Raw genomic sequence first — 8,808 nt, forward strand, 5'->3', positions numbered from 1 at the left:
GGGGGAGGAGGATCGGCGGGTGGGAAGAAGGAATCGAGAGACACCACGCCACCACGTCTCACCCAGGCTAGCGCTAGAGGTGAGACAAACCCTTGTGTGGAGGGCCGATTTTTGATGGATCGCAGCGAGGGAGCTGCTCTGCCATGTAGGAAACCCGGACCCAGAATGGTTTAGTGCCTGGTTCCCCACGAATGTGCGTTCTGTGACGGTTGAGAGGGCGGCCCCCTTTCTGGCCGCGCCCCGTTTCCCAGAACAAGGGCTCTCCTCTAGGGACCGGGTCCCAATGCGCACAGGGACGTGCGCACGCCCCGGGGGCGACAGACGCCCGGGCTATCCGAGGCCAACCGAGGCTCCTTCTATGCTGCCCTAGGGTTCCGCCAAGACAGGATTCCCACTTAGAGGCCTTCAGTCTTAATCCCACAGATGGTAGCTTCGCCCCATTGGCTCCTCAGCCAAGCACAGACACCAAATGTCTGAACCTGCGGTTCCTCTCCTAACGAGGATTACCATGGCAACAACACAGCATCAGTAGGGTAAAACTAACCTGTGACGGTCTAAACCAAGCTCACGTTCCCTATCAGCAGGTGAACAATCCAACATTTGGTGAATTCTGCTTCACAGTGCTAGGAAGAACCGACATAGAAGGATCAAAAGGCGACGTCACTGTGAAAGCTTGGCCACCACAAGCCAGTTATCCCTGTGGTAACTTTTATGACACCTCCTGCTTAAAACCCAAAAGATCAGAAGGATCGTGAGACTCTGCTTTCACTGTCTGTATCTTGATTGAAAATCAAGATCAAGCGAGCTTTTAACCTTTTGCTCCACAAGCATTTCAGTTTTTAAAACAGTGTCTTTAACAGTCTGAGGACCATAGTAATTTTATGAGATGATATCCTTTTCCTGTTCACTCATTTTTTAAAAATCACACAACCATGTAAATGCTCCTGTTCAATGTGTTCCTCAGTGTGTGTTTAACATGCAGCCCCTTCTGGAAGTTGTCCTTAGCAGGAACATTTTCATAAGCTCTTCCTAACACATTAATATCCCCTCCATATTTCTCACCATTGTAAACTCGGTGGGACTGTATCACTTAAATAGTCTTAACTGTGGGAAGAGGCCCCATTTAATAATTAAGAGGTTTTGGTATGTTTTTGTGTTTTTTGTTTTGCATTGCTGTGTATGGAACCCAGGAGTTGACTGCATGCCAAGCAAGCATTTCACCACTGTGTCACATCACCAGCAATATTAAAACCTGGAGAAGCAGTGGTCTCAGGAAATGAATCGTGTGTTTGAGACCCTGCATGGCAGGCATTTATAAAATTCAGGTTTCCCAGGTCGGGGGAGAATAAGCCCAGGGACCAGCACATCACAGCTGCACCCAGTTTGGTCCAACACCTGAATCAGGGAATCCCTCTGTGACTCCTGTCCTCCCCACACCGATGCAGACACAGCTGCAGGCTGGGGCTGCCTCAGACCTGGCTCTAGGCTGGGAGGTCACCATGAAGAGACAGAACTCTGGGGACTCAAAACTGCCCAACCCCAGCCAGAGCAGGAGGGACAGAGTGTGTTGAAGCACTGGAGACCATGAGGCCCTCAGACTCTAGAATTGCAGGAGAGGCTCCGGTGCCGCCATATCTGGTTCCAGCCACTCACATCCAGACCTCACAACCACCTCACGTCATCTCAGGACACCCATCCCACACCGTTACCATTGCGTGGCTTCAGGATCCTCCAGGGTCCTTCCCGCGCAGCTCACAGCTGTTAGAAGTCATAAAGTAAGAAGGCCTAGCCAGCTGGAGCAGATCTCAGCAACGTGTTCAGGATCAAAACTTTAGCGCCATGACACAGGAAGAGCCTGCCTGCCTCCGCCCACCTGATTGGACAGTTTATACCACCCGCCCCTTCATCACTGATTGGCTTCTGCCCCACTGCCCGCCCTCTGAGGCGAGAGTGACCACAAAAACAAATCTCTTCCTGCCTGAAGGGATCGCAAATGATAGCTTTTAACTCAGAGACTTTAACCCTTGGATTTTCCCAGGATGGGAGCCTAACCTAGCCTGAGGGATAATGGCTTTTAAATAGAGTGTGCTCCTGGCTTTTTTGTGCTGCACTTCTTACTGGATTCTATAGGCTCTTGCTGTGTATTCGCCCTGAAAATGTGGTCACAAGTGTGCTCAGTCATCTCCTAAGTCAACATCCCTTGACATCAGAGAACCATGGGTTCAGGTTGGGTCAGGACGCAATGGAGTAGAGGGAGTATCTGATTTTATGATTGGTCAAACTGTGGAATGAGGTAGGGCGGCTTCCTGGCCAAGACATCCCCTCACTGTGTTCATAGTCAGTCAAGAAAATGCATATGTGCCCAAAAGCAATACAATTATTGAATAAATAAACAATTTAAATGATAGCAATGTTCTGCAACAGTCAAGATTTAAAAAAAAAAAAAAGCAAACATTTCATTTCAGTTGCATCTGACCAGTAAGCTGCTTAAGGGTCACAAAGAAAAGGTGATTTCTGAAAATAAACATTCTTTGTGCGAAGGCAAGGATAATTGCTAATGAGGTGCTGGTGGGGCAGGGAAAGGGGCGGGGAGGAGTAGGTAACTCTACCCGGGCCTAAGATCGCCTCCTTCTCCCCAGCCAGTCTCCCCATCCCTGCGCTGTGCAGGCAGCTCCGGAAAAGCCTGTGAAGCAAGAGGAAATGTCCGCTCGGGCGCAGACAGGGTGGCAGTGGTGGCGACCCAGGCGATAATCCGCAGGGGCAACAGCACAGAAACAGTGCAGCCACCCAGGATACTCGGCTGTCACCTTCACCGTCACTGTGACTCTGCGGGCCGCTGCCTGAAGCGAGTCAGGGACGCCATAGCAGGGCGATGACGAGGAGGAGGAGAAGGCGGAGGAGGCGGCGACGGCGACCATGGCGACCACCACGGTAGAATCCCCTGCCACCGCCGCCACCGCCTCCCCCACCAGGGGGCAGCACATAGTCAATCTGCCCTTAAATATCACCATTTTCCTTTTTCCTTCTGCCCTTAATAATTATATTTATCCAATATATTTAGTTGAGAGATGTATTTTTATTATGCTGGTTTTCTTTTCTTTTTAAATTATTGTTTATATTCAATTAAAATGTACAAAATAAAGTTACACTGCTGGTCTTGTAAGAGCTATACAATTTTCTTAAATGTATACCTATAACTGCGGCAGTTCACTTATTTCAATAATTTATAATTCTGTTCCTTTGTTTTCTGTAAGACCGCCTAGAATTTAAAGGCTACCTTATTGTACATATAAAGCATATTATAACAGTGTAGTAGTTAGTAAAGCACTGGGTTTGGTTTGGTTTTGGAAAAAAAATTCGTAAAATGCAGCCCTACACGCAATACACTGCAACATTTCTTGGCCACAATGCAATGACAGCTAATGACTTCAGAGTATAACACCCGGGGCTGGGGATTTAGCTCAGTGGTTCTGCTGCCTGCCTCGCAAGCTCAAGGACCCAAGTTCGATCCCCAGTACCCACCCTCCAAAAAAGCAGAGTATAAGATCCCTCTGACCTGCAGTTCTCTCTTCATAGGTTAAAACTCTACATGTTTCAACATATTAATACTCAGTAGAAGAAAAATATTATCTGGAGTGTTGTGATACTCATTATTGTCACTTGATTTGCTTGAGAGATGGCCAGATCATGGAGTGTGACCATATGTGGACCCCCGCCTTTTATCTTTTCCTCTCAGGCTTTTACTCTGCTCTCTCTTTCCTAGCTCCCACAAGGTGGCTAACATTTTTTCTTCAATTACTTTGACCATAAGGTTTCTTCATTGGAGAGAGTTGGCCACAGACTGCAATCTCTGAAACCAGGAACAGAAATAAATCTTTTATCATTACAGTCTCTATGTCAAGTATTTTTGTCCCAGGAACAAAGAAAATAATTCGGTTCATGTTAGGCACCTGAACTAAATAAACTTCCATATGCATCACCCATTCTTCTGAGATCTATGTGACTGGTCTTTAAAGTATTCCTTCATGTGTATATATTTCATTCAAACTACTCCAAGTCTTTGCATATATGAACCACTTGCCAAAAAAACCCAAAAAACCCTCTGGTAACCAGTAAGAACCACAATGAGGACAAATTCCTCAACATTATATGTACAGGAGTCACCTGTTCTCTACTGCTTTGTGATTTTTCACTATCAACACTTTTAATTATTTTATTTTATTTTATTTTATTGTTAACACTCTTTTTAGAGCTGCTTTCAGAAAGTGGAGGCCACATTCCAGGGAGGTATGTAGTCCAGGAAGCACCAAGAGGTTCCCCATGCCATCCTAGAACTGGTGAATCATAGAGAGCATCAGTGGCTCTCAAATAATAGAGTCAAATAATATCAGGCCCTTATCTGTGAGAACCCAACTCCATGTCTTGTTCTCATTAAAAACCTTGAATCCCGCTACCATTTTGCCCTCAGAACCTGGCTCCCCTGACCATGACTGCCTCAGCCTCACCAACGAGTTTTTGTCAAGTCATCCAGATCTGCAGAAAACCGTGCTGCCTGATGCTGATTTCATCCTGTTCATGGATGGGAGCAGCTTCATGGAAAATGGGGTACACTATGCTGGCTATGCAGTGATGACTCAAGATGAAAAGGTCCAAGTGGGATCCCTCCCCACCAGATGGTCAGCTCAGTGAACAGAGCTAAGGGCACTCATATAGGCTCTCCAATGGGCAAAAGGGAAGGAGGGTAAATGTTTGTAGATTCCTATTATGCCTATGCTACCTTTTATATTCATGGCATAATATACAAGGACATGGTCTTCTCACAGCGGAGGACAAACAGATTAAAAATAACAGGAAATAATACAATTATTGGAGGCAATGTAAGAACCTGATAAAATAGCAATGGTGCATTGCTCTGGGCACCAAAAAGGAAAAGATACAACAGCAAAAGGCAATGTTAAGGCAGATATAGAAGTCAAAAAGGCAGCTAAACATAAACTTCAGACAGAGATACAAAGGCCCCTAGCTGCTATAAATACTCAGATAAAGAGGACCTCCCTGTGCTAACCCCTGCCCATTTGATAAAACCAGGGGACTGAGTTTATGCTAAAAATTGGAAAAAGGCGCTTTTGCAACCTATATGGAAAAGACCATATGAGGCTCTTATAGTTACTCCCACAGCTCTCACGATGGCTAAAGTCCAACTGTGGATTCATCACTATAGAGTGAAGTGACTGAGAACCCCATGGACTGTGACTCCAGGAGACAGCACACTCAAAGCCCTGCTTTCACCACACCAGAAGCTGGTGAGTCCATGCATGGCTGAAGAATGGGACTGCAATCAAGATATTATGGACTTTTATTGTGTCAAATGTTTATGAGTTGTTTTGTTTTATTTTTGTACTGGGGATTGAGCTCGCGTCCTTTCACTTGCAAGGCAGGCCACCAAACTGCTAAGCTAAATCCCTGGCATTTTGTTTTTTGAATTAAGAGTTTATAAGCCTAAAGATGATGTTTGATAAAAAATATGTGATCTTTAAAACTGTTAAATGGGAACTGGAGGAACACCCCCTCACGCTTCTTTTTTATACCTGTCCTAAAGAACATTATGGAAACCCTGGTACCATACTTGACTGTGGTAGATATACACAAAAAAGATGTATTGTTCAGATAAAACTCAAATATGGTTGAACAGTTCTGTGACAAAAATATTGGTAATTGTGATAATTGTACACAGCGACATTGTAACCCCTTAAAAATGTATGTAGCCTGGCCTTGGAAGGCAAGCTGGTTATAGGGAGTAGTTTTTCATATTTATATTAGATATCAGTCAACTGCTAGCCATGTGCCTTAGAGGTTAAAAAGATGGATTCTACAGATTAAAAAGGTCTGGAAGGGCCCCCCTCCAGAAATAGAAAAAAAAAAAAAAAAAACTCCTGCACTACAGGAAATACAAAATATCTTAAAAGGGCATCCAAAGAATTATACAGGAATAGATACGATGGATTTAATTGATGGAACTCATTCACTGCTGCTATTAGCCTCTGACTGCTAGATTTGTGCACCACTCACCATGATGACTTATCAGGCAATTGGCATCATGAGTGACCTACCCTTAGAGCCAACAAAGCTAACAATGTCGCCCTTACTCAGCTACCCATTAGATTTAATGGGTGTGAATTCAATGAGTGGTAAGGAGTTACCCCCAAAACAAAGGGAGGAATGATACAGAGAACTTCTGTAAATAATCTAAAAACCTACAAAATGTTAGGAAAATGCAAAATGACTTCTGCTGTCTCTAACAGCAACCTGCTTTGTTTAGTTCAAAATTAACACACACTAGAGGCATTGATCATGAAATGAGATATCTGGCCTCATCCCTAACCTTGAACACCCCCTTCCTGTGCACTAGAATAGATAGCTAGATGAATCTTGAGGTAAACTCCCTAACTACAAGGAATTGTTATGTCTGGGTTAAAGTGAACTGTCTGGTTACTGTAATTTGTACATGGGTAATGTGAACTTAGAAAATAAAATATAAGCACCTGAATGAGATCATAGCTGTAAAACCTATAAAAAAAAGAAGCTGCAACCCAATACGAGGTCGATCACCATTGCCTATCTGAGTCTGATCGAACTTTGTCAGGCAAAATAAACTTTTATTATTTTACTTCCAAAAAAATAAGAAAGAGAAGGCAAGGTATTCATTCTGTTGAAACCACTCTGGTATCCTCAAGGCAAGGCAATCTTGCTACTCTTTATTGGCTATATCTCCTGTGAGTTAAATTCTAATAGCTCTGGGTCTCATTAGGTTCAAGCAAATTCACATTTTGCTTCATTATTTCCTCCTCAGTTAGTAAACAAAACAGAAAAAGTAAAAACGTTAGAAAACAAAAAATAACAAAAGATGTTTATTAAACATTAAACCAAGTGGAAAATGGGCCTGGGATTGGATGAGAAGGACGAGGGTAGGCAGAGCCAGGGAGCCAATGAGAAGGGTGTGAGTAGGTAGGGCCCAGCCATGAGCCTTCTATAAAAGGGGAATTTGGGCTGCAGCTCCTGCTGTCACCTCCAGCTCTATGTTCTAGTCACTGAGGACCAGAGACCACATTGAGGCTTCTGCCCATTGGTATTTTGTGTAAGTTCCAGACCTTCTTGCAACTGCAGTAGTGAGAGGAGACATGGTTGGAGGTCATGAGAAACCCAAGCGGTTCCGCTCATGACTTGAAGAGCAGCTCACCTGGGGGCTTGGCTGGTGGAGGTGAGGCTGCCTCATCTTCCCTCCCCACCTACACTCCTCGCTGTCTGGGCACCTCCCGGGCCTAACACCCCATGAACCTATTTCCTCCACCTCTGCCTTCTGTCCTCACCTCTTACCTGCTCCCTGTTTAGGCCCTGATGGAGAGCACATCTTACAGGTCAAACCTGTGACCCACACCCTGCTTCACGTGTCAGTGGCTAGAGTGGGATCGTGATATTTGGATGGCCTTATTAACAACAGGATGTACCTGAGATGAGCAGAAACCGGGCTGATCACCTCAGGCGGCTTCCAGTGGGAGGTACTAGCCTGGAAAAGGGAAGGGTGCCTGGAACAAAAGCCAGACTCTTGGGAGGGGTCCAGGTGTTTCCTGGCTGTCCACACAGCAAGAAAATGGTCTCATCTTTGCAAGCAACCTAGAAGGCTGACTTCGTCCTGTCTTCTGGCATCCTAGGATCCTACCCTGCCTATACTTTCCTAGGGAGGCTTTGGAGGCCCAGGTGTGATCTCCACACACTGCTCTTCTTCCAGGCTCCGAGATGACCTCTTCCCAGGAGGCTGTCTCCACTAGCAGGACCGAGCAGACTGCAGTTCAAGGCCATAATGTAAACACCCAGGTGCCTGAAGTTGAGCTACGGAACAGGAGGATCCAGGTGCCTAAAGTTGAGCTACGGGACAGGAGTATCCAGGTGCCTGAAGTTGAGCTAAAGGACATGAGTACCCAGGTGCCTGATGTTATGGTTGATGATGCTACTACCCAGGTGCCTGAGGTTAAGTACCGTGGAAATCAGACTGATCAGACTGTTCCAACCACTTCTGGGAAGTATGACGTTGAATGAATAAGCATGAAAGCTAAGCAGGGGATCAAGTGTGAATCCCTAAAAAAAATCACCTTTCTGATCTCCTGCCCTAGAAGCTGAAGGAAGAATGTGTGGGTTGACTTTTTCACTAAACTTTGCAAATAAAGATTTATAATGTTCTAATAAAGAGTCACATCTCAGGTCTTTTAACTGGAAGGTAGAAGGAAGGGAATGACCTTCCACAGTGCTTCTGGGTGCTGCCCTCTCCAGAAACAGGTAGGGCTTCTTGCATTGCCACCATCTGGGCCACGGTATTCCTCAACTCCCAGTCAGATAGCAGTTGTGCTCCTTTACCAAGTGCATCTGTATCTGCAGCCAACAGGACTTCTGACCCACTGAGTCAACCCTTTTCAGGAAATTCTCCCATTGTGATTCTAGGGAAGGTGACTTGGGATGCAAAAACATCCACCCAGTGGCTGGAGCCTTGCTGAATTTGAAAGGCCCAGTTCATAAATGACATAAAATGACTCTGCCACCAGCTACTCCCTAAACTGGGACAACTAAGGGCAGGAAAGCAGCAGAACTGCACTGCTGTGGTCCTCGAGGCTTGCTTAGGTCACCTGAGCTGCCACAATATTTGATGCAAAAAAGGCACAGGCAGTTCCAGGGTGCTTGGTTGCTGCAGCACCAGGAGCCCATCCCAGGATGCAACCCAGTCCCAAGGGTACAGAAATGCCCGTCCCAAACCGGGCG

At 45.6% G+C, this 8,808-nt stretch overlaps 1 protein-coding gene and 1 long non-coding RNA gene across 2 annotated transcripts in view; one reads left to right on the forward strand and one right to left on the reverse strand.

Moving 5' to 3' along the window:
• LOC104856293 (zinc finger protein 878) overlaps nt 1–1,853 on the reverse strand; it is a 30,802-nt gene extending 28,949 nt beyond the window's left edge. The window contains 1 exon segment of the mRNA XM_010615651.1: nt 1,710–1,853. Within this exon segment, the coding sequence (XP_010613953.1) occupies nt 1,710–1,712 (3 nt within the window). The 5' untranslated portion in view covers nt 1,713–1,853.
• A 5,219-nt stretch (nt 1,854–7,072) lies between these two features.
• Nucleotides 7,073–8,079, forward strand: LOC104856292. The gene is made up of 3 exons (XR_778587.1): nt 7,073–7,258; nt 7,390–7,556; nt 7,787–8,079. It is a non-coding gene; the product is annotated as an uncharacterized LOC104856292 (long non-coding RNA).
• The last annotated feature ends 729 nt before the right edge of the window (nt 8,080–8,808 follow it).

This window comes from Fukomys damarensis, unplaced genomic scaffold, assembly GCF_012274545.1.
Source record: "Fukomys damarensis isolate Sample0158 unplaced genomic scaffold, DMR_v1.0_HiC HiC_scaffold_37, whole genome shotgun sequence".
NCBI lineage: Eukaryota > Metazoa > Chordata > Mammalia > Rodentia > Bathyergidae > Fukomys > Fukomys damarensis.